General features: G+C 40.0%; 1 protein-coding gene across 1 annotated transcript; it reads left to right on the top strand.

Annotated features, from left to right (window-relative positions):
• Positions 1 to 981: 981 nt before the first annotated feature.
• LOC120796761 (protein quaking-B-like) lies at positions 982 to 26,193 on the top strand. The gene is made up of 6 exons (XM_040139807.1): positions 982 to 1,123; positions 10,108 to 10,244; positions 12,999 to 13,115; positions 17,089 to 17,232; positions 22,287 to 22,374; positions 22,760 to 26,193. The coding sequence occupies exons 1-6, from the start codon at positions 982 to 984 to the stop codon at positions 23,155 to 23,157; spliced, it is 1,026 nt and encodes a 341-aa protein (XP_039995741.1). The 3' UTR covers positions 23,158 to 26,193.
• The last annotated feature ends 736 nt before the right edge of the window (positions 26,194 to 26,929 follow it).

Genomic DNA, 26,929 nt, shown 5'->3' with positions numbered 1-26,929 from the left:
ATCAAATAAAACAATGGGCCTGTGTTCACATCTGACTAAACTGCCTCTTTGTACTGAAACTGGTCGGTTTGTTGCTTTGAAGGAAGAAAGATGAATGTGTCCAATGTTGATCTGAGAGAAACACAAACTGAGGGCCATTGTGTTTCTACAGCCTTTTGTACTGACGACTTCCTGATCTGTAATGATGCAAAGCGGTGGTGGGCAAACATCGGCCTGCGGGTCCAGTCTGGGGACTCATTTTCTCCTCACTTTTAATATTTCAGGCGGATTTTCTTCCTAAAGACTCAGCGAATGTCGGTGGGTGACTGTTCAGAGGCGGGAAGATCTGACCTGATCAACACGTCGATGTCATTGTTTCCTGGAGTTGGTGCCCAAAGGAACTAAGAAACACAAAAAACGAATGCGAGATGTGAGATCATCAACGTTTTTCTGTCAGCCGTTCAACGCCGTGATGCACAGACTGAAACTATGCTTTTATACTGAAGGCTCGTGTTTTTATTCTGGAGGCTGGGATCGGAAGCTCCGCTTATCCTGCTGGAGAACTTGACTGTCCTTCTGCAGGTCTCAGTGTCGCCGAGTGTGTCTGTGTGGGTGAGAGTGCGTGTGGTGGACCGGACGGAGCGGAGGGACGAAGCCGCTGCTGGCCGACAGACAGCCGCTGAGCACCGCGGAGGTCCGGAGAGAAAGCCGGGTCCAGAGCCGGAGCTGCTGGAGCTTCTGGAGGGAGAAAGTCCGGAGTCACAGCCGGTTCCCCTGTGATCCGGGTCAGTTTACCGGCCGGAGGAGAGTTTTATTTTTATAACTTGTGGGATTAAAAGCAGAACAAGAGGAGAAAACAGAAAACAGCTCCGGGACCGGGTCTGGGTCCGGGTGTGGATTTATCTCCATGCTCATCATACACACAGGAGGTCCGCTGTGATCCGGATCCACTTTTGTATTTTGTTCGGTATTTTGTGTCGGGGTGTGTTGGGTTGTCGGACCATGGTGGGGGAGATGGAGGGGAAGGAGAAGCCCAGGCCCAGTCCGGATTATCTGATGCAGCTCATGAACGACAAGAAGCTGATGAGCAGTCTGCCGAACTTCTGCGGCATCTTCCAGCACCTGGAGAGACTGCTGGACGAGGGTGAGACACTGGACCACCTGTCTGTCTGTCTGTCTGTCTGTCTCTTCACCTGTCTGTCTGCGTTTTCACGAGAAAAAAAAAAAAATCAGTTTCTAATTCATTTTTCAGAGAAAACGGTGGAGGGAATATTCAGATTCTCCAGTACCAGCAGCCTGATGCCAAACTGTAATAATACTAAGTAAAGATATCAATTGCTAAGTAAAAGTCCTGCATTCATAGTTTTACTTAAGTAAAAATACCGAAGTATCCAAAGTAAAAGTACTTATTAAGCAGGTAGAATGGCCTCTATCAGTGTTACATTATCATGTTATGTTAATCAGTGGTGGAATTTTACTAAAGTTCTTTACTATTTGATGTAGTTGAATTTAACTTGAAGTATTTCCATTTTCTGTCACTTTTCATCCCTCTACTCTCACTTTTTACTGCACTACAGTAAGAGTAGAGCTGAAGTGATAGGTCAGTTGACAGAAAGTTATTTGGCAACTGTTATTGTAATTGATTAATTAATTCAGTCACTTTTCAAGACAAAAAATATAAAATTCCCCAAAACTCTCTGTCTGTGGCTCCAGCTTCGGACATGTAGTTATTCTCCTGTGTCCTCAGTCTTATGTCACAATAAAGTGAATCTGTTTAAGTCTTGGACTGCTGACTTCACCTAGTCGTAGAAGAAGTACTCAGATCCTTCACTCCAGTCAAAGCAGCCTAATAACACAGTGTAAAATACTACAAGTAAAAGCCCTGCATTCTTGGTAATACTACTGTAAAAGTGCAAAAGTATTATCATGAAAACATGAATGTCAGCGCTGAAATGATTTGTGGATTAAAGGAAAAATAATTGGCGTCTTTTTGATAACTGATTAATCATTTCAGTCACTTTAAAACAAAGTGGAAACATTTTCAGGCAAAGTGAGTTTTTCTTCCATTTTTTTCTGTTTTATATCATTGGCAGCTTTTTATCTAAATTATTTTAAACAAAAATGAAACAAATATGACGGGGCTGTTTAAATCTATAAAAACTTAAGTCTGTCCATGAAGAACAAAAACAACAACGTAAAAAACAAAACACTTAAAACCTTTATTTTACAGTGAGAATATTTCAAACCTTAAACCTCCTGAAACTCATCAGAACCTGCTGATCAGGGAACAGGTGAAGACACTAACGAGGGGATCAGAAACATCTGGAACTGATAGAGAATCACAGCCCACACACACAGAACATATCTGCAGCAGTTGATTCTACTGAGAGAGCAGAGAGATGATTTTACTGTTTTCTAGGTGAAAAACTAAATACATAAAATGACCGGAAGGAGTTTATTATTCACCTGAAAACACGTTAGAGAACATTTATAGAAATTCACAAGTTAAATGAATAAATAACATGAAGTGTGTGAGTTTAGTTGGTGTTGAGGCAAACATGTCTTATGTTGGTCTGTGGGCAGTGTTGGAACTACGTACTACAGTACTGCACTTGTGTGCAAATCTGAGATACTTGAACTTTACTCGAGTATTTACAATTCATGCTACTTTCCAGAGTTGTCAGTGGTAAATATTTTACTTTTTACTGCACTACATGTATTTGACAAAACATAAACTGCCTCTAAATTACGATAGATTGCATGAAATCTCTTTCTTATCGAGTCATTTTAGTCTGTAACTGAATCCATAGTCTTTTTCTTTACGAACAGTGAAAAACTCGCAGTGCTATAAGATTATTGCAGCCTCTTTTCAATGCAGTTTGAAGTGTTTTTTTCAAACAACGGCAAACTGCCTCATTCTTGTTTGATGCTACACTCTCTGATTTTTCTAGAGAAATTTTAAACTAATTTAAAGTGAAATCTGTTTGAATACAGAATTCTTATTGCACTGACAGATTTTCTCAGATTTTTAGAAGATACAGGTTTTAAGGCGTAATTATACACAGAAACAGATGGGTGACAGATTAAAGGAGAAAGCAGCATAGAGCGTCTCAGTCAGGTGTTGAGCCACCACCAGCCTCCAGAACAGCTTCAGTTCTCCTCATGATCGATTCTCCAAGTCTCTGGACTCTGCTGGAGGGATGAACTCCAGTCTTCCTAAGGATGTTCCCTCATCTGGTGTTTAGATGGTGGTGGTGGAGAGCGCCGTCCAACACGTGGGTCCCAAATCTCCCGTAGGTGTTCAACTGGGTTGAGATCTGGTGACTGCGAAGGCCACGTCACATGATTCGCGTCATTTTCACACTCATCAGACCATTCAGTGACCCCTCGGGACCTGTGGATGGAGGCATCGTCATCCTGTTCCTCTGCTCATTGTTCGGGTTCTTTCTTTAACTTGTCACTCGTCTGTGTGTTTTCATGAAATTGGGGGGTTTGCAGATGAAACTGCCCAACAGTTTATAGAATAGTTACATTTCTTAATGGCTTCTTACACATTAATGCATCAGTTTTAATAATCCTATAATTTTATATATATGTATATATGATACAACACCGTCAAAGGAGCCTGAGTACTTTTACTTTTGATACTTAAAATACATTTTGCTGAAAGTACTTTTGTAACTGATGTTTAACTGATTAACAACCTGACTGAGGACACATCTGCACACATACGCTTTCACTATCCTGGTTATAAGTCTCATCATATTCAGTGGAACATAAATAACGTCCAGGTTATTCATCATGTCCCTGTGTACAGGATACATATACAGTGAGGTGAGTAAATAAACGGCAGACAGTCAGAAGTTCAATGTACAGATTCTACATCAATGTGACGTTTAAAGTAGTTAGGATGTTTTGAATTAAAAAACAAAAATTTCTGGTATTCCTGCCCAACTTCACTGTGACTAAAAACGTCTCTGATTGGACAGTTGGTCCTGACAGAAGGCAGATTTATGTTTCATGTGAACGGTGAAATTTCCCAGCAGCACCTGAATGCACCACATTATATTTGGTTTCTTCTGAATGTCTTCATCTGTGTTTCCCTCCTCCTCCTCCTCATCTTCTCTCTTATTTCTCTGACCTCTCTCTCTCTCTCAATTACAGTAAGTGCAGCTATTCATCTCTTAATTGGTATAATGAATTAATTCAGAAGCTAAAAGGAAGTGTGTGTGTGTGCGCGCGCGCGAGCGTGCGTGCGTGCGTAGGGAAAATCAATTTACCCAGAATTCCCTTTGGCTGGCGTCCCTGCTGTAATGGTCTCAGTTGTGCAGACAGAAAGTAATACCAGAGACAGTGTGTGTGTGTGTCTGTATATCTGTCTTTGTGAGGACCTGTTTCAGTTTTTAACAATCACAGTGAGGACATTGCCGCATTGTGAGGACATTTCTGCATTATGAGGACATCTTGGCCGGCCCTCACTTCTTCAAAGGGCTGTTTGAAGGTTCAGACTTGGTTTTAAGGTTCAGGTTAGAATCAGGTTTGTGCTCGGGGCTATGGAATACATCATGTGTATGAGGGTCCTCACAAGTATAGAAAGACAAACGTGTGTTTGTGTGCCCAGAGGTCAAAAAGCCAAAACTTGTAGTATTGAAAACCACTTTATTGTGAGACCCACGTGTTTCTGCTTTGTTGTTGTTCATACAACACATTAGAGATCACAACAAGAATATAAAAAATATAAAATAAAAGTCAAAAATGAAAATAATAAGAGTATTAAACACAGAAAGAGGGCGGTGGTTAATGACACTAAAGGCCTTTCTCAGACTACATCCACATGAAGCCATCTAAATTTTAAAAAGCTGTTTTCATGTGAAACCGATCAGTGTCCTCACTGACAGTCTCCAGGTGGTTTTAGTAGAGAACTCTGTCCATAGTCAAACACCTGAACGACAGTTAAAACAGGTAAATCTCTTCTTCTTCGAACTCTTTCCAGTTAAACAACAAAACTGCATCACAGCAATATCTGGTGAGGAATCACATGGACAGCTGGCTGACAACGTCTGTATTTTATCATCAGCTCAGCATAATTCAGGTTCCAGTCAGCCATAATGTCGTTTCAGGCAGCTTTTTTCTCTGTTTACTTTGGTTCAGATTCGGAGACGAGAGTTTGAAACGATTCAGGTAAAAATCAGGTTCATTAGAAAGCTGTAGGAGACACTGTATACACTGTTCTGTGTGAGTCTTTGTTTCCTTGAATCTCTACAACAAGGTGGAGAGTGCAAAGTTATTCCAGCCCAAAGAGTCACAATGGACACATTTATGGGAAATACAGGCTGAAATGGACTGGAATTATCATTTAGTGTGGACGTACTCTCAGACTGTACTTGTCCTCTTCAGTCACAGTCGACTGTTCACATTCAGAGTCACATCCAGATTCAGTCGAGATGACCTGAAGAGGTCTCACTTTGTCTTTTTTTTACGAGGAGCTGACAAGTATCCCAGCATGCTTTTGGGCCTCTGAAAATGAGGGACTATGTATAAAAATGGTGTTAAACCCCTAGAACTAAAGCTGAAAGTCTACACTTCAATCACATCTTGATGGCTTCATCTCAAATTCACTGTGGGGGTGTACAGAGGTAAAGTTACGAAAATTGTGTCACTTTCCAAATACTTATGCATCTAAGAGAATAAGAGCCTGTCCCAGTCGTATTTATGATTCCGATGTTGACATGAATGCTGTTTATAGTTCGGAAACCGATAATTAGGGTAACTCTGATATGACATGAACGTGGCATTATTACAGAATCATGATGGCCTGCAGTCTTACAGGAAATGGTGTTTGTTTAAGGTAACTAAAAAAACATAAATATTGAATAAACAATGTTAGATCGTTAAAAACAATACAAAACTATTAGAAATAAAATGACTGCTGGAAAAATGACGGTTTAATGTAAATTGTTGTCAACACTCATCCTGGTATTTCCAAAACTTATTTTTTCGCTTTGATAGACTTTGATAGACATCTGTCAGCTTTGACTAACATGACACATATTCAGTCTCCAAAACGTCAACCAGCAGCGTGGGTTCAAATCACAGAAGCCCCTCACACAAGTAACATTAGTCCAAAAATTGAAAATTATTTGTATGAGGATATAACAGTATGTAGCATGAACCAGTGCCACATGTCACATTTATGGCATTTATAGTCTTAAGTAGCGCCCGTCCCTAGATCGACCTTTAAAATACATAAAACTCAACAATAAAATACAAACAGAGCAACATAAACCACAAACAATGATACAATAGAATATCAAGAAACAACAAGCCCGTTTTATGTCTGCTGCACAGACGATTTTGTTCTGGATATTATATTATTATTATTATTATTATTATTATTATTATTATCAGGAATGACTGCAGTGTAAACAGACGGAGCTTCACTCATAAACTGTGCCAATACAGGTTTATTGAACAGACACAGGAACATGAACATAGACTCTGATCACCTGTTTGATGTTTTCCTTTTTCTGATAAATTACAGTTTGTTTCATTTTTCATCCTTTTAGAAAGGCTTAACGGTTACAGACAGCAGAGAACTCCACAACAACAGCACCGACAAATTTATGGAGATGACATTGTGAAGCATTTTACATCAGGCTGATCCGCTATCAACAAGCTGTCACCAAACTGATCAGTAACGTACTGATCACATTCTGAGAAATGTTCATTAAACAACCTTAAACAAACAGTCAAGTGTTAAAACATGTTTGTTCCTGTAGCCTCAGAGTAAAACTATCCACCAACTAATTAAATCAATTAAAAAGCCGAAATAAAACTAATTGTTTCAGTTAATTAATAGAAAGAAACCATGTTAAACATTAAAGCGCATTTCAGAAAATAAATTAGACATCTGGTGTTTGTAGTGGTCTCCCTCCCCCGTGTGATCCCGACAGAACGCAGTCAGAATTACTACAAACACTAGAGGGCGCTGCAGTGGCAACGTGAACACATGCTGTTTCTAAACGTTACTGCCGAGGACAGACTCACTGCTACAGCGATTACCAATGCTACTCCTACTGCTACTGCTACAAAGCCCAACTCACACACGTGTTTGAACTTCTGTCTTTGTGAGGACACTCATTGACATAATGCGTTCCCTAATCCCTTACACTGACCTAAACCTGATTCTAACCTGGACCCTAAAAACAAGTCTGAACCCTCAAACAGCCCTTTGAAGGAGTAAGGACTGGACAAAATGTCCTTACAATGATGGTTTCAAATCAAAATTTGTCCACACAAGCATAGAAAAACACGTAGACACACACACACACACACACACACACACACACACACACACATACATCAGGCTGGCTCCAAGAGAAGAAGCTGTCTGGCAGTTTTATGTGGAGCATCTCTTATTATTATCACAGCATTGTGTGTGTGTGTGTGTGTGTGTGTGTGTGTGTGTGTGTGTGTGTGTGTGTGTGTGTGTGTGTGTCCACAATGAATGGAAGTCAATGCAATGTCTTAACAAGGATAGCTGTGTAAACTTGTGTGTGTGTGTTGATGAAACTGTCAGGGTGATTTATGGTCTCTGTTATTAAAACCTTTCCCTCAGACACACTTTTCTTCTGATGTTTTTCGTGATTTGTCAGCTTTCAAAAAGTCCAATCAGTTTCCTGCTCTGACCACACACAAACACACACACTAGAAGTTACATTTGTAGAAGTTTTAATTATTTTATATTGGAGGACACTGCATTTGCACATCAGATATCCAACAAGCCCTCCATCCTACATGACCACGTAGTTCGTTTATCCTAACCCTCAGATATGACCTATAGGAGTGACAGCGGCAGGTATACTGGACCTTCTGGACCTTCGTTGTCATGGTTAAAATAACAAACAGGTTAAGGTTGTGGATAAAAGAAACAACGTTGACTCATTTTGAAACAGGAAACTAACAGCAGTCTCGTGTTTGAAAGTCCTGTGTTTTGTCAACCATCCATCCGCCCTGACTTCCTCCTAACATGGACTCCGTTTCTCTTTATACTACGTCAGCTGTCTTCCTCCTCTGCTCCTGTCATAATTACTACGGCCAATAGAGGTCACCTAACAGTAAAACGTAGCTATGTGTCGTAATAAGCTCCTGCACAAAGGACCTGTGGGCTGTTTTTTTTTTTGTTTTTTTAACAGGAGAACAGTCTCCAGATATTCTGTTTGTGAATGTAACACCAGCTCCTACAGAGAGTGGATTGTTTTTAGCCTTAATATTGTTAGGCTAACAAGTTTCCTCCTGTCAGCAGTGGTGGCAAATAACTAATTACATTTAGTCAAATACTGCTTTTATGTACAATTTCGAGGTACTTGTTCTTTCTTAAGTATTTCCATTTTATGTTACTTTATACTTCTACTCCACATCTCAGAATTAAATATTGTACTTTTAACTTCACTACATTTATCTAACAGGTGGAGTTACTTTACAGATTCAGATTAATAAAAGAAAATATAATCAATAAATAAACAATGATGTTTTATCATAGATTGAACTACTCAGCAGTTTATAAAGTAATTCAAATGATCTACACCTTCACCAGCTGCAACATTAAAATGATGAACATATAAAATACAACAATAATTAAATACAGTAACATAATATTCATTATACTGCATGGTGAGTACCTTTATTTTTGAAGTAAAAGGTCTGAGTACTTCTACCACCACTGCACATCATTTTATAGCAGTGGTTCCCAACCTGAGGGTCAGGAACCCCACAAAGGCAGACAAGATAAATCTGAGGGGTCGCGAGGGGATTACAGGATAGAAAGAAATAAAAAAACATGTTTCTGATGTTTACAGATTCCGTTGATTTTTATCAGACTGTCCTCTAATCTGTGCTTCAGGTCTTCAAATAAAATATGGAAAACAAAATCCCTTTGGCTGAATTGATCAAAGTTGGTAGACATATGCAACCAGTGACAATGTGTTTTAAAATAGACACAGTGTCGGTTTAAGGGGTCACAAGCCAAAGAGGATGGGAAAAGCTGTTTTATATTGCGCCTGTGAGTCCAGTTTAACCAGGGTGAGTTGATGAGTACCCCAATGTAGTATATGGCTCAGGCTGAACTGTCCTGGCTCCTGATTGGCTCAGACAGAGTGTCCTGGCTCCTGATTGGCTGTGTGAGGCGTTGTTGGGAGGATTTTGGTTGCTCTGAACTGATATAGCCAACAGACAGCTTCATTAAATCTCCCAGCATGCACAGGGAGAAATAAATAAATCTGGGGGCTTTGAATGTCATGGATGAGGGCATCATGGCAACAGTTACCTGGGATACTGTTACTTCCTGTGGGAGATGGCAGCGACTTCAGTGTGACTCGGAACCATCGATGTATTAACAGATGAGATGCAGCGCCCCCACTCAGCCTGTGGTGACTTGTAGTACTGCAACCAAAAATCCTGTAAAAGACATGTAAAACTGTTGACACCTCCAGCTGCAAACGGGCTCAGTTATTACTCCTTGTGTTTTAATGCATGAAGGGGTTATGTTTGTAAGACTTTCCCAGAGCCTAGAAAAGTGAGTTTTATTTGCATGACATCTCAATGTAAATTCTGCGGGACCAGCGGGGGAAACCCTACTGAGCATGTACAGTGGGACGCACAACGCGCAAGCGAGAACAGATTTTTGGCTAATCTGCTAGGTGACCAATTAGTTTGCTATCCAAACTCATGCTCATACTGGTTTCTATTTATTTCAAAATAAAAAATAGTCTTTATTGTGCTCGAAAAAAACAGTGAAACACTGAAACTGTCCGTACAGTATATAAGCTATCATGACATTGTGGTGATGAGTTTTCTTTCCCACTGCTGTTCCTATACCGGACTGAATATAAACCAGAAACACGTCTATAAGCTGATCATATGTCAGGCGTTGAGTTTACAGACTGTTCTGCTGAAAACAAGTAAACACAAAATCTATTAATGCAGTTAAATAAGGCAATATTATAGCAGTACAGAAGCTCAGACTCTGACTACATGTTGTGCTTGTTCAAGTGTGTGTTGACGTGTTGTGTGTGTTGTATATCTTAACACTTGTGTGTTGACGTACTGTGTATGTGTTGTGTGTTTCAGAGATCAGCCGTGTGAGGAAGGACATGTATAACGACACTCTGAATGGTTCAGAGAGAAGCAGCGAGCTGCCGGATGCTGTCGGTCCGACTGTCCAACTGCAGGAAAAACTCTACGTCCCTGTGAAGGAGTACCCTGATGTAAGTGTGTGTGTGTGTGTGTGTGTGTGTGTGTGTGTGTGTGTGTGTGTGTGTGTGTGTGTGTGTGTGTGTGTGTGTGTGTGTGTATGTGGGGGACAGCAATGGAGAGATATTGTCACCATTTAGAAGAACAAGGGTGACAAGGCCATCCATGTCAACAGTAGAGGTATAAAACTCCTTACTGTTGCTGGTAGGGTCCTGGCCAAGGTGATGCGTCAGAGGCTGATCAAGAATCAATACGGCCTGAATCATAGTGTGAGCTTAGGAAGAACAAGAGCATGGTCGAAATGGTTTTCACAGCTTCAGGAAAAGTACTGGAAACAGCATGAGGACCTGTTTATGGCCTTTGTCGACCTCTCCAAAGCCTTCAACACTGTCCAGAGAGAACATTTGTGGGACATCCTCCTCAGGTTTGGATGTCCCAACAGTGTCGTCAACATCTTTTGCCAGTTTCACGATGGAATGACTGCTCGGGTGACCATAGGACGACAATAGTCTGCCCCTTTCCCTGTACATACAGGCATTAGGCTAGGGTGTGTTCTAGCACCAGTGCTCTCTAACATCTTTCTCCTATGTATCACCCAACATCTCCACAAGAAGATTGAGGACAGCAGCGATGTGGCAGTGGACTTCAGACTAGACGGCAACCTCTTCAATATCAGGGGGCTCCAAGCAACCACCAAAGTTCATAGAGTGAGGGTCCTTGAGCTGAAGATGAATGTGCTCTTGAGCCTCAAACTCCATAAGACGTCCAGTCTGTCCTTCATGCAGCAGTGAGAACGTAGAGCAGGATGGGGCTGACTGTCAACACCACCAAAACAGAAGTAGTTTGCCAACTGAGTGCCAACATCCCACCCACACCACCAGTCTTTACTGTTGCTGATGAACAAATCCAACAAGCATCGGCCGCCGTTGGGAGACTTTGGCACCGGGTCTTTCAAAACAAGAATCTACATCTCCACACAAAGGTCTGCGTCTACCAAGCCATCTGCATCCTCGCCCTCCTCTACAGCTGTGAAGCTTGGGTTTTTTACAGCGAACTCCCTGGAGCACCTCCACCTACACTGCCTTCGGCACATCCTGGGAATTACCTGGCATAATCATGTGCCTCATTCTGATTTTCTCAGAAAAACCAACCGCAGAAGCATTGGGGCTATGATCACCCGGCACCAGCTACGAAGGCTGGGACATGTGGTAAGGATGGCCCCAAACTGGCTGCTTTGCAGAGTATTATACAGCCAGCTATACCATGGATGATGCTCTGCTGCATGGCAGAGGGAGTGCTACAAGGCCCAGTTGAAGACTGTGTAAAGGAATTGCAAAGTCAGACCCAAGAACTTGATATTGCTGCTGACCAAAACACCTGGCGGCAGCTGTGCCTGGATGGGACCCATTGCTGGAGGAGGAAAGGATAGCCAGGAGACAGCAAAGGAGACTCTGGAGGAGCACACTCATGGTAGCCGCTAAAACTACCACCACAAATACAGGTACCACCTGCAATAGGACCTGTGGATCTAGGAAAGGACTATTCAGCCATCAAAGAACTCGCTGATAAAAGACAGAAGTGGACGTCGGCATCAGATTCGATGGACAGCCATAAGCAAGTGTCTGTATGTATGTGTTGAAGTTGCATGCTGTGTTCAAGATCACTGCACTGCTAATGAAGGTTAATTAAGGTTCATTATTATACACAAACACACACACACAAACACACACAAACACACACACACACACACAGTCCGTCAGTGTTTCAGCTCCTACTGTGTGAAGCGATGATGCAGTGATGTTGTGTGTGTGTGTGTGTGTGTGTGTGTGTGTGTGTGTGTGTGTGTGTGTGTGTGTGTGTGTGTGTGTGTGTGTGTGTGTGTGTGTGTGTGTGTCTGGTGTGTGTGTGTGTGTGTGTTGTCTTTAACTTTAGCCTGACAGCTTGTCAGAGTTCTCTATCATGAAGCAGGTTCAACATTAATATGTGTCTGTGTTTCCTGAGTCTAACATCAGTAATCCTGATAATAACCATGTCAGAGAGAAGCAGGTTAACTGGCTCAGTTAACTTTATTAGTTTTTTAGTCCAGAGAGCAGTTTTTAATTACAAAGATCCTCAAAAACATGAATGAAGTGACTAATATGAAATGAAATGAAAGTGAAATCTGCAGGGAAAGTTTTATTAAAACCAGGTGAAAGGAAAAGAAGATGATCACAGAACTTGAACAGAAGAAGAAGTTGCAGAAACCCTAGAAATAATTTACAGATGTTATGTTAAGGCTATAAAATGTGTGTGATCATTATTTATGTCTTTAGTACAGAGTGAGTATTTGTGATTAACAAACTTATGAACATGTGCTCTAACTTGATGATGAGCTCCTGTACTTCACTTCAGTGGGTGATGACATTGCTATGAATCAAAAAAGACAACAGAAAGTGGCACACTGCAGTTTATTAATTTCAATTTAATGCTCCTTTACACTGTGAGATTTTGGGCAGTCGGGTGGACAATGTAGAGCTTTAGAGACCAAACAAAGGCCACAAAGCACTCTGATAAATCTCACAATGCTATGAACCACAACTACAAAGCATTGAATCGGTATACAACTACAAACTAGCCAATCACAACGCGACTACCAATCATTCAGTTGGAATATGACTGCAAACCAACCAATCAGAATATGAATAGGTCTGTATAGGGGAGTTGTATTTACTTATTGATTGGCTGGTTGCCATGGTAACTCTCTCTCTCTCTCTCTCTCTCTGCATCAGTTTAACTTTGTGGGGAGGATTCTGGGTCCTCGTGGTCTGACAGCGAAGCAGCTGGAGGCTGAAACAGGATGTAAGATCATGGTGAGAGGGAAGGGCTCCATGAGAGACAAAAAGAAGGTATACACATATACACACTCTCAAACAGACTGAAACACAGTGATACGCACACACACCTGAATTTACACAATTAATTTTCAGTTTAAATCAAAATATATTGTCGCTTAAATTTTAGCCAAGGGAATAGACTTACACAGACAGTTCATTAACACAGATGTTTCACGGAGGTTTTGGGGTCTATCAGACAGAATCAGTGGATTATCTGTGGAAAAAGTAAAATAATCCCCGTTGTAATGAAGACTATAAAATGGGGTCATGATCAATACACAGTGTGATAAAGAGATTGTGGACTTAAACTTCTGAATTTTAAACACATGTATATTGATTTTAACAGCTGTTTTATAGAGACAGATTATTGTTTCATTATTGTTGAAGCAAAGTCTTTCTCATTTTTTTCTGTTTTTGACCTTTAATTTGTTCTTCACTTCCTGTCTGTCCTCACCTGACAACAGCATTCACTGTCTTATTTCCCTGAGTTACATCATGAAGATTGACAGTTAAATGAGCCCTCTGATTTGGCAGCTGTTACCCAGGTAATAGCAGGGGTGATGTTGGGTCGATCAGTGCTTGTTATGAGCCAACAGTCAGAAAGATGAACGCTCCTTATTCAACTGTTTTCTGATGGGTGGAAGCGTCCACTGAACAGCCAGTAGGACCGGCCATGTTGATGAGCTGTCGTCTGTCCTGAGGTGACAGTGTATGTAACACAGAGAAGATGATTTTTCTTTTCATCCACATGGTCGACACATGAACATAACATATACACACATAATAAACATAAACAAAACATCAGGATAAGTCAGTGATCAGTTGTGGTCGTCTACGTTTTTCACAAGAATTGTCTCCTTGTTGTGGTTTTGAGTCTCTTCTGTCCAGAGCCTGGTAGGTCTGTTCGGTAATCCATCCATCCACTACAGACCACAGAAAGTGAACAAAATTTCATCAATTCCTCTTAGTCCGACAGACATTGCTGGAAAACATTTAGAGTTTATTAGAGAAGAGAGTCTCCTAGTGATTGAATGATTCTGAAGAAAGTCGTTTATCGTCGTTTATCATCATCAGAAAAATACGAAATATGACCCGATCCCAAAAAAGATGGGACACTGTGTAAAAGTAAATAAAAACAGAATGCAATGATTTGCAAATCATTTTCGACTTATATTCAATTGAATACAGTACAAAGACAAGATATTTAATGTTCAAACTGATAAACTTTGTTGGTTTTTTAAAATATACATTAATTCTGAATTTGACGCCTTAAACATGTTCCAAAAAACTTGGTACAAGGGCATGTTTACCCCTGTGTTACATCACCTTTTCTTTGAACAACACTCTGTAAGTGTTTGCGTACTGAGGACACTAATTGTTGAAGTTCTGAAAGTGAAATTGTTTCCCATTCTTGCTTGATATACGACTTTAGTTGCTCAACAGTCCGGGGTCTCCATTCTAGTATGTTGTGCTTTATAATGTGCCACACATTTTCAATGGAAGACAGATCTGTACTGCAGGCAGGCCAGTCTAGTGCCTGCACTCTTTAATACGAAGCCACGCCGTTGTAACAGGTGCAGAATGTGGCTTGACATTGTCTTACTTGAATGTGCAGGAATGTCCCTGAAAAAGTTTTTTGTCTGGATGGCAGCATATGTTGCTCCAAAACCTGTTTTTACCTTCAGCATTAATGGTGCCTTCACAGATGTGGAAGCTACCCATGCCATGGTCACAAACCCCATACCATCACAGATGCCTGAGGGATCAGCGTTCAGTGTTGGTTTTCAGCTTTGCCCCTTATGTGCAGAGATTTCTCTGGATCCTCTTAATCTCTTGACGGTATTATGGATTGTAGATGGTGAAATTCCTACATTACTTGCAATTGTGGATTGAGAAATGTTGTTCTTAAACTGTTTGAGTATTCAACCCCGCAGTTTTTCACAAAGGGGTGAACCTCGCCTCATCCCAGCTTGTGACTGACTGAGCCTTTCAAGGAGGCACCTTTCATACCCAATCATGATACGATCACCTGTTGCAATTAACCTGTTTACCTGTGGAATGTTCTGAACAGAAGTTTTTTGAGCATTCCACAACTTTCCCAGTCTATTGTCGCCCTTGAATAAGCATATTCAGAATAAGCATATATTTACAAAAATGAATGACGTTGATAAGGTAAAACATTAAATATATTGTCTTTGTACTGCTTTCAATTGAACATGTGTCAAAAAGGATAAGCAAATTATCACACTAAATTTTATTTAAGTTTTACACAACGTCCCAGTTGTGTTTGGAATCAGGTTTGTATTAAAAGCAACACCGACTCACCTCTCCTGCTAAAAAAAGTAGTAGAAGTGACTGAAGTCATAAAGTTACTGAAGTGATAATAAAGTGAGTGAAGAGGACAAAGAAAGAAAAAAGATGAAAACAATTTCAAACATTTCAGGTCAAACTGCTGTGAAAACATACAACTGTTAACAAGGTTAGCCACCTGCTATGCTAACAGAGATACATGAGACAGAAAGAGCAACAGGAGTTCAACAGAAACCAGATGGAAGAAGAGGAGAAGAGGAGAGAGGGAGGAGAGGAGGAGGATAGGAGGGGAGAGGAAAGGAGAGGAGGGGAGAGGAGGAGAGGAGAGGAGGGGAGGGGAGAGGAGAGGAGGAGAGAGGAGGAGAGGAGAGGAGAGGAGAGGAGAGGAGAGGAGAAGATAAAAACAGAAATGTGAGACTTGGATTGATTTGTTGTTTCTAACTGATGTCCTGCTGAAACACACACAGGACTTATTTATTATCACAGCTCATCTGTGTGTGTGTGTGTGTGTGTGTGTGTGTGTGTGTGTGTGTGTGTGTGTGTGTGTGTGTGTAAATGATTGTCCAATCAGCTGTAGCTCCTCAGGTTGCTGGGCAGATTAGACCTCATTGTGTCAGTATACAGGCCTGTAGAAGAACTGAAGAACCCATTTGGGTGACAGGTGAAAACATCTTCAAGAACCAAGCAAGTCAAGCAAGTCCAGTCGCTTTTGTATAGCACTTAGAAACAGGCCTGTAGTCCTGGAATTGAAGGTTGTAGCAATTGCGTAAATAGGTAAACTGCTGTAAGGTGAGCTAACTTCTATCATGTCGGCCAGCTGTGTTAGTGCTGGTCAGCTACAACAGGTTTCTCTGTATTCCTTCTCTGCTGGCTTGTTTACTTCCTCTGAGATTTGGTAAAAAGAAAATGTCTGTTTACCAAATGAGTAACTGACCGTTACTTGTGTGAAATAACGGTCACGTGAATGACAGTCACTTGGGTGACCATCACTGTTAGTGATGGCCACCCTTCGCAATATTGTTAATAAAGGTTTTGAATGTTACATGATGCGAATTGTATTTCAACTTGTAGTTTGTTGGGTTTGTCCCTTCTCTTGTTTTGTACAGTTGTAGGAATATAATGTTGTGTTGTAGTGTATATTTTTCTTCTGTAAAACAGGGAAAAAAGCAGAAAAGGCAGTTTATTATTGGTCAGAAGTTTGCATGTAAGTGTTCACCAAAGTAAAATTGTGAAGACATTTCACAGATTTACTTCATCCTACGAGTGAATCCACCGATCACAGTGATTCTGTCGGAATGAAATGAATTCACCACTGAATTTCTCCATTTTAAATGCTGTCAGCCCTACAGCTGTCAAGTGGGAACCGTTATTTCAGGCGCCACTGGATCAGGAAAGAAAAGTCTAATCGACATGATCTGTGTCTGCAAGCCTCCCTGTTTACTATACAGTGCACTGTATTTACTGTTTGCCATTTTATTTAAGGGGCTTATTTATAAATGAGCAAATATATAATCTATATGTACAATAGAATAAAAAATTTACTTTCCATGACATGAACACTACAAGCCTGTCAACATAAAAACTAGGACAGAAGTCAACTACAACTCCCACTGAGTATCACTGAGGTCACACACTGAACAAACACCTGTCTGTCTCTCTCTACCTCTGTGTGCAGGAGGAGCAGAATCGAGGGAAGCCTAATTGGGAGCACCTGAACGAGGATCTTCATGTCCTCATCACAGTGGAAGACGCTCAGAACAGAGCTGAGATCAAACTCAAACGAGCTGTGGAGGAGGTCAACAAGCTGCTGGTGCCTGCTGTGAGTCATCTGACCTCTGACCTCTGATATCTGATATATATATACAATAGGTATATTTATCAGGTATATAGATACGAATACTATAGGTGTATTATAGGTGTATTACTGGTGAACTTATGTTTGTGTGTGCGTTAGATAGTATCAGTGATATTTCTGCTACAGAGTACAAATGAAGTCTGAGAATTAAACTGCTGTGTCTGTGTGTTCTCACCTGTTGACTCACCTGTTGACTCTCTACTGTAACATCTCTGTCTCCTCCTGCTGTTCCTGATCCTTTTAAACTACACGACCTCCTGTCCTGGCAGGGTGTGTGTGTGTGTGTGTGTGTGTGTGTGACATCAACTGTGTTGAAACAGAGTTGATGTCATTGTGGTTTTGAGAAGTCATATGAATCATGTAATGGCTGAAAGATGTTGACAGGGTTACAGGGACGCTGTGGCTGAGTATTTATGGTGATAATAAATCCAATTAGAATTTTATTTACACCTCTGGCTGATTTAATCGTTACCTGCATTGGTCAGTGATTTTAATCCCGTCTGGTAGGCTCCTCTGTAATTTAACTCATCCTTCTGGACAGCATTTTAACCCTGGTGAAATGAGGTCAGGACAGTATCATCCTCTGTTAAAGCACCAGGCAGTGGAACATCATCTTTTTATTTTCTTACTTCATGTTCTTTATTTCTGTCACAGTACAGCTCTGATCTGATTACAGGTCATTAGCAGCTGTATTATTAATATTTTCTAATACTTTCAGCTCAGTTACATCTGTTCTGTTTCTGTCTGCTGATTTCTGACACCCGACCTGAAACAGTGTTCAATTCCTGTTTTTATTTTTTGTGAATGAAACTTCTCTACAAACAGATCAGAGCATGCGGCTTTAACTGGACATTAAAGAGTTATGTTAATGAAGAAAGTTAACGAACGATCACCTGCTCATAAACAGGTGACGTTCATCAGGCTGAAACCAGAGATCTACGACAAGTTTGTTCAATTTGGAGAGTTCTGTGAATGTGGCTCTGAAACACTCAGAACTATAGAGAAAAAACGTCAGAGAGTTTTAGGAGAATATGAAAATGTTTCTGCATCAGGCTCAATGACGATTTGTCGGCAGCTATAATGTTGTCCAGAATGACGACTTTTATTTTGAAGGACGAGGGGAAATATTTTATTACCCACTCCTGTGATATTAATCCTGTCGAAATGAAGCTGTTGAGAGAGTCTGTGTGTGTGTGTGTGTGTGTGTGTGCGTGTGTCTGAGACAGTGAGACAGGAAGTGCAGTGATTCTGCTGATCCTGACTTCCTCCACTCTCACTTCCTTGATTTCATCCGACCAATGGTGAGTCGGGAAGACTCTGTCGCTGGGCGAGAAAAAGAGGAAGAGAGCCTGATAATTTTGTATGTGTGCTTGTGTGTATGTGTGTGTGCGCGCGCGAGCGTGTGTGTGTGTGCGTGCGTGTGTGGCTGTTCAAATCTGACAGGAAGTTGGACAGGAACCTTGTGAAGTTCGTTTCATGTTTGAGTGACCTTAAAAGCTGTTAAGAAATTGGTTTGTGGTTGGACTGAATGAAAACAAGGACATAAATTAATTATCTAATTAGTTAATGAGCTTGTTTGAGTTTAGGAAAGTTAAAACTGCACAGGTAATCACATCAGTAATAATCTTTTAAGTGATTTGTTAATTTTAAAAATGTCATTTTCAGATAGTCATTTTAGTACATTTTCAAGTAGTCATAAAGTTTTAGGTATTCTTACATGTTTGGGTTTTCATAAATTTTAAGATAGGTAGACGTACATTTTTAGAAAGTTGTAAATTTTTATGACTTACTACATTTGTAGAGGGTAGTAAAGTATTGTCTACGCATTCAAGTAGACATAAATACATTTACAGGTATTCTGACATTCTCATACATGTTTGGGCAGTCGTATATTTTCACATAGTAGTAAAGTTTAAAGAGTTAGTCGTAAGTTTTCAGGTATTTGTAATTTTTAAGGAGGTAGTTGTACATTTTTTCTATGATTTGCATACATTTTCTAGTAGTCATACACATTTAGAGGGTAGAACATTTTGTACATATTTACATTTTCAAAGTGTATATTTTGGGGTAATCATACATCTTTAAGGGGTACAAAATTTTTACGTACATTTTCAGATAATCTTACATTCTCATACATTTTTAGTAGTTCTAATTTTGTACTTAGTTGTAGTAGTTGTGAACTTAAGATAGGCAGTGAGATGTTTTATAATTTCATTTTGTAGTATTTGTAAGAGTAAGTAAAGTATTTTTATAATTTTTTGAGTAGTAGTCAGATAGCTTCAGGGGATAGTAAATTACTGCGTAGATATTCAGGCAGACATATGTACATTTTCAGATATTTTTGCATTCTCATTCATTTTCACGTAGTCATACATTTTTATAGTTGTCATTTTTCACACATATATTTTGTGGTAGTTGCAGATTTGTGGGCTGTACTCTTTTTTAGAGGATTTTTTACGTATATTTTCAGGATGGTGCAAAGTTTCAGGTATTTTTACATTCTTTGGGAATAGTAAGTTTTCATAGTCAAAGTTTAAAGACGTAGTTGTAGGTTTTCACATTGATGTACATGTGCGGTTTCAGCTAGTTGTGCATTTTTAGAGGGTAGTACATTTTTACATTCTATTTCAGGAATTCTTACATTTTCAGGTACTCAAATTTTAGAGGTTTGCAGTGGAAAATATGATATACATGTACAGTTTCAGGCAGCTTTACTTAGTGTGTTGTACATTTTACCTACATTTTCAGGTATTCTTGAGTTTTTGGTTTTCAAATAGTTGTCAGCACTTGTATGTTTTCGGGTATTTGTACATTTTTGTTGTACATGCATTTTCCCGCAGCTGTTGATATTTACTATTCTCCTCTAACAGCAGCTGCAGACTGTTACAGGAGTATGACCTGCGTTTTCAGGTGTATTGCCTGTGTTAACAGGTGTATTACAGGTGTTATACATGTATATTGCCTGTCTGTGCTTATAGGAGTATTTCCAGTGCATACAGGTGTATTACAGTTGTAATACCTGTGTTTACAAGAGTATTACAGGTGTATTACAGGTATATTGCCTGTGTTTACAGGTGTATTGCCTGTGTTTACAGGTTTATTACAGGTGTAATACCTGTGGTTACAGCTGTATTACAGGATGTCTTCCAGTTAGCTTGTGTTATAAGAGAATAAAGTCTAAACCTTGCTCCACAGCGCCCCCAGTGGCCAGAGTCTCCTCAGAAAAGGCGACTCTGTGGTCCCGTGGTGTCAGCGGGCTGAAAACCTGCAGGAGAATGTAAACACACACACTGTACACAGTGGTGGTTACAGGTGTGAAGCCTGGTCTGATGCTGGTTAAAGGTCCATCACCTGAATGAAGAATGAAGTTCAGTCCCTTTAATCACCACTGAGGGTCAGAGACGTGATCTTGAACTGATTAGAGGTTGAGGTTTCTGAAATCTAAAATTAAAAATAAAAAAAAATAAAAAAAAAATAAAATAAAAAGCATCAAATCTGAAAATCTAATTATCACAAAACTAAACAACAACAACTAAGAATGAACATCACACACTGACTGACTAATACACCCTCAACTGTAAAACCAACCACCACTACAAGTAAAGTAGTACTAGAAAGTAAAGTATACTTAAAAAAAAAGTACTCTATAAAATAAAAAATTAAATTTTAAATAAAGAAGTATAAATTAAAAAATCAAAATAAAGTAAAAAAAAATCATCAAAAAAAATCAAAAAAATGTAAAAAAAAAAAAAGTGAAAAAAAAAAAATAAACTGGCCTGTGTGTGTATTATAAATAATATTATTATTTATTTATCATTGACTCAGTCATGCTTTCTATTTGTTTTATTGCTGGAGCTGGCTGCTCTTTTTGCTTTTTGTTTATAGTTTAGTATACTGGTAGTTTAGTCCACTGGTTTGGTTTCTGGGGTTAGGCAGGGTAAATCTGAGGTCTAACAGGGGTTTCATGATAGATTTCAGATCTTCTTTTTTTTTTTTTTCTTTTTTTTTTTTTTTTTTTTTTTTTTTTTTTTTTTTTTTTTTTTTTTTTTTTTTTTTTTTTCTTTACATTTATTGAAAAAAACCATGTGAGAAGTTTGGAGGGGAAATGTCTCTTTGGTGGAACTGAATACAACTCGAAAACTGAAATATGACGAAGACACACAACTACACACTGATTTAGTGTCAGGGGGAAACACTGGTTTAATCTGTAGCTATGTGTTGTATTTCATAAACTGATTGTATGTTTTTTATGTAAATTCTTATCCAGAAGAGTAGCTAGTTACTAAAGCAGTCAAATAAATGTAGCAGAGTTTTATTTTACTTATAAATCTCCACTAAATCCTCGTGTTTACATTTTGAGTGCCACACTGACAAAAAGCCAACAAAGGGCCGACAAAGGGCTGAGGAGGGGCCACTAAAAACGGGGTGGTTTGCCTACACAGGGCAGATGGTTAGCCTCCACTGGCTGATCTCTGATGTTTCCAATGTTATAGCGTCGGAAAGTTTCAGTTTCTTCTGAAAGCAGAGACAGAAATAGTGAGTTTGATGGTTGAAATTTGAAGATGACAGTGACTCCTGCTGCAGCACTTTCACATCCAGACTGTGGAGCTCGGACTGAAGCTACATTACTGTTGGTTTGCCACAAAGTCTGAGTCAGCATTCATTTCATTTTTCAAATAATTAGCTAATTTCAGTCAGATATTTTACTAATATTTTTTCTGTCAATTTACAAATTTTTATCGGATTTTCGGTTATTTTATTGATTTCTATCACGTTTGTTACTGATATTTCTTCATATGTTTTTTCAGACAAGCACTTAGAGAATGGATAACGACCTTCATCTGTCCACTGTCAACACGAACACTTCAATTTCACTGTCAGTGGAAATGTTCAGTTTAAGTGTGACACTACAGCGATAGAGGAGACAATACAGACAGAAAACACTGGAGGATTTGTCCACATATGTACTGTATATATATGTGTGTATGTTGTTTCATGGTTGTGTCTGTGTGTTTCAGGCGGAGGGGGAAGACAGTCTGAAGAAGATGCAGCTGATGGAATTAGCGATCCTGAACGGGACCTACAGAGACGCTAACATCAAACCCTGTAAGAGACTGACCATTTAGAGAGAGAGTCCGACCAATCAGAGAGAGTGTCTGACCAATCAAATCAAGTCAAGTTAATTTTATTTATATAGCATCAAATCATAACAGAAGTTATCTCAAGACACTTTTTCATATAAAGCAGGTCTAGACCGTACCCTTTATAGTTATATTTACAGAGACCCAACATTCCCCCATACGGGAAATCTCCCTTTTAACAGGTAGAATCCTTGAACAGAACCCATCTCTTGGTGGGGAGCCATCTGCCTGACCACCTTGGTTGAGGGAGAGAGAGAGAGAGACTGACCAATTAAAAAACTGTCTACCCCCCTTCCCCACACACTCCTCCCACTCTCCAACAACCCCAACCCCACCCCACCCCACCCCAGCCTCCCTTGCCTTCTCTCTTGCAGCCTCCACTCAGACTCCTCGTGTCCTCTCTGGTCCAGCCCCCATCTTAGCCCCGCCCACCACCCTTCGTACACCTGCCCCCACAGGCCCTGCCCTCATGCCTCTGATTCGTCAGATTCAGACGGTGCTGCCCAATGGAACGCCAGCTCTGATGCCGGGGGCGGGGCCTGAGTCCAGTCTGATCTACGCAGCGCCGTACGACTACCCATACGCTCTGGCTGCACCAGCCTCCATCTTGGAGTACCCCCTGGACTCTGGCGGGGTGTTAGGTAAGCCCGCCCCCCCTTGTTCCTGCGACTGCTCGCCCACCCCCCATCACCACCCCCATGGCCAGTGGAGCCCCGCCCCCACACTGCTCCTTAGACACACCTCCTAAGAGAGAGAAAACAAGCATTCCTCTGCCTCCACACCACACCTCCTCCACAACAAACACACACACACACACACACACACACAAACACGCCTTGTTCACAGCTGAAACCTGCTGTGCAGGTGTCACCCCCTGCTGGACTGAGTCATCAACAGTAACTCGGAGGTCTTCACAGGTCCAAGGTGTTGGACCAGATCCAAAATCAACCTGATGAAAACCATTACTCTCTACAGAGAAAGAGCTGATCTGAACAGACCTGAGGATACTTAGACCTGATCAAGAATGTGTTGGACCAGAACAGACCCTGATGGAGAAAACTGCAGCAATAAAAAATTAATTTCAGTCATAGAAACTAACTCCATAAATTAGTTTATACATTCAGAGACTCATTTATAGTAATAATGTCAACTTTAGATGTTCTTTCAACGGACTGAAGATCAGCAATCCGTTTTATATCTGTTGATCAAATTCAACATCAGGCTTTAACAGGCTGCTGGTTCCCTAAAATACTTGCTCCTACTGAGCTTGCGCACTATCAGGAAAGATATCGAGTAGAAAAAGTCAAGGAAAAAGTTACGATAATACGACAAAAAGACGTTATAATATTCAAAGAGAAAAATGTTGTAAAATTTGGAGGGAAAACTCATTGTATTTCCACAAAACAGTCAAAACATTTCAGGAAATATGAAAAAACTTTTTTTATATAAATATACATATATATATATATACACACACACACACACACACACACACACACGATCAGATATGCTACTGAGCATGCTCGGATCCATTTGGGTATCAGACACTGACCCACAGACCAGAGACCTGATCAGATCTGACTCAGGTCCTGGATCAGGTCACATCAGGACTGAATCGACCTGTGAAGACCACTACAGTAAAGGGAGGTTACGTTAAAAATAATAGCTCCACAGAGTGTCCTGATACTGAAACATGATGGCCAGAGTGGAGAGTTTGTTAGTTAAATTCATCTTCGACTGTCTTCAATGTCACAAACCATCAATTAAAACATAAAATAGTTTTGGATTCACCACAATCCAGTATGTTAAAAATGTAAAATAAAAGCTTTCTTCAGTGTGTTTGTCCACAGGGGGGCGCTGCTCTGTGTCTCCAACATCTTTGTAATGTAACATTTACTGTGAACGAGGTGTTCAGGTACGACTGTGTTCTTTAAGATGTTTGTACTACTGTCGACATGTCGCACAGACTGAACCTCACAGTTTTATTTAACAAACTTATGATGGGAAGGCTGCAGCATGGGACTGCAGCTTCCTGCAATGAAACATGCAACACCTGTTAATCTGTAACTTAGACAGTGTATGGAAGCCAACACACCTCCAACACGCCTTCAACACGCTTTCATCACGTCTCCATGTTCTGATGCTAATCTGATGCTAGGTTTTCAAATTGATGCAAGCTGTGTTAAACAACAGAAGATTCTAAGGACGTTTAGTCACGTTTCAGTGATGCAAACAACAGTATATTTTGAAATTATTTTTAGACCTAAGATTAATTATAATTAACAATAAAACCAGTTCAGTCACTTACAGTAAACCAAGGGAACAGCTCTAACCAGAAGACCAACACTAAGTACATTAAGTACAATTTTTAATTGTATTAAAAAACATTTAAGTCCTTGACCTTAAATCATCTCACTAACAGAAGTCTGATTGTTCAATGTCATGATCTACAAGATAGAATGAAGTATCAGGGCCACAGCTAGGAATAAAGTTGAATTATTTTAAAAAAAAAAGTCATAATATTGTGCAAATATAGTTGTAATATTCTGGGAAGTAAGTTGAAATTGTAAGGAAAAAATCTAAATATTTTGAAAAAAGCCACAATGTTATGGGAAAAAAGACATCTGTTGTTTAAATCACCTGAGAACCTCTCAGATCTCACCTGTAACCAGAATTTGTCTCAGTTTATGCCTTAATCATGCTTCTAATGATTTTCTCTCTGTGTAGCTGTGATGATGTGTTGACATACGCGCGTACATGTGCGTACCTGTATGAACTGTTATGTGACGCTGTGGATAGGTGACTCCATGTCCTCCATGACGGTTTGTGGTGTTTGCGGTCTGGTGCAGGTGTGGTGGCCACTAAAGTTCGGAAACACAAGCGTGTCCGTCCTTACCGAAGGGTGGCGACCACAGACCGAGGTTAGTTCGCCTTCTAATTTATAAAACACTATGTTGATGTGAAACCGCTGTCTGTGTCCACACTGACAGAGTCTCCAGGTGGTTTTAGCTGAGAGCTCTGTCCACAGTTAAACACCTGAACAACAGAAAAACAATTAAATCTCTTCATCTTCAAAGTATTTTCAGTTAAACAATAGAACTGCATCGCAGCCGACCAAACTGATTTTATGATAACAAACTCATCTGACAGAATCAACATACATACACATTGATGACAACAGCTGTGTGACCGGATATATTGCCGTTTAAAATGAGTGACCATTAAAGTGCCCGGATGGCTGAACATTTAAAGTGCTACCACATTAATGCAACATCTCCGGTTTGAATTCATCCGGGGGGTTTTTATGTTTTGGGGAGAAAAATTTAGTCTGAACGGTGGCTGAAGCTAAGAGAAAAAGATGCATGTTTGCATTTAACTGGCTTGATGTGGATGTATTCTCAGTAAATATGTTGTCTTAAACACAAAAACGTCAAGGAAAAAGTGAAACATTAAACTTTACTTGCAGCATGTTTGCATTGTGGCTGCCTGTGTACTTTCTGTGTAACTGCAGCATTAAGAAGTTAATCCACAAGGGGGCAGAGCAGAGCCGCATCATCACTGTTCAACACATAATGTAACCAAACAGAGAAAATAAGTGTTTCCATCCACCTGTTTTATTTACGTTTTCCCTTTGCACATAAAAAACCTTAGTGGAAACAATGGACATTTATAAACAAACTGATCCACTGTAACAGTGACTGTGTGGATAAAGCCCAAAGTAAAACAGAGAGGAAAATACCAGATCTGTGTGAAGCGATGAGGAGACTGGAACCTTCCTCACATTAACACATGAAACCAACAGAAACGTCAGATTTCCATCATGTTCTCCACATGGTTTTCCATTGTCTGAGCTTTGACTGGAGCTCTTTTAATGACCTCATCTTGCTGTGTCCTCTTCTTCTGTGGTGGTTTAAGAGCAGCGACTGGAGAAACAGTTCCACCTGCCCTTAATCAACTCATGTTCACAAAGCAAAAGTGGACTCGTGTTTTACTTTCACCATTTTCTGGAAATTCAGTTAAAATTTGTTCTACATAGGGATAGAAACTTGACAACAGATAGTGCCCCCCACCACTAATAGGCTGAACTACCTGTTGTGGACGAATAGCACTGATTTCTGCATATGACAAACATTCCGAGGATAAACATGATCTCGTAGCGAAAAGCAAGAACATCTAAGTGCTAAACAAAGTAAACAGGAATAATTTGAAATTTTACCAGAGAAGGTGTGAAATTGCCCCACAGGTAACAGAGCAGGTGGTTTCTGGGAAATGCAGTCCTGATGTGTAATGGTGAAAATGCCCTGTCAGGATCCGCCAACTGAAGCTAAATGTTTTCTTTACGTCACAGCAGTTTGTTGGAAACATGTTTAAAATGACCTTCTGCTCCATTATTTTGAAGACTTTATGGATCCACGATGATGTTTATAACAAATACTGGACAGTTTAAACAGAAATTACTATGATAAGTATTAAAAACATAAACTTTTAAATAAATCCACTTTGTTCTCTGGTTCCTCCTG

This window comes from Xiphias gladius, chromosome 11, assembly GCF_016859285.1.
Source record: "Xiphias gladius isolate SHS-SW01 ecotype Sanya breed wild chromosome 11, ASM1685928v1, whole genome shotgun sequence".
NCBI lineage: Eukaryota > Metazoa > Chordata > Actinopteri > Istiophoriformes > Xiphiidae > Xiphias > Xiphias gladius.
This window is presented reverse-complemented; position numbering and strand designations above follow the sequence as displayed.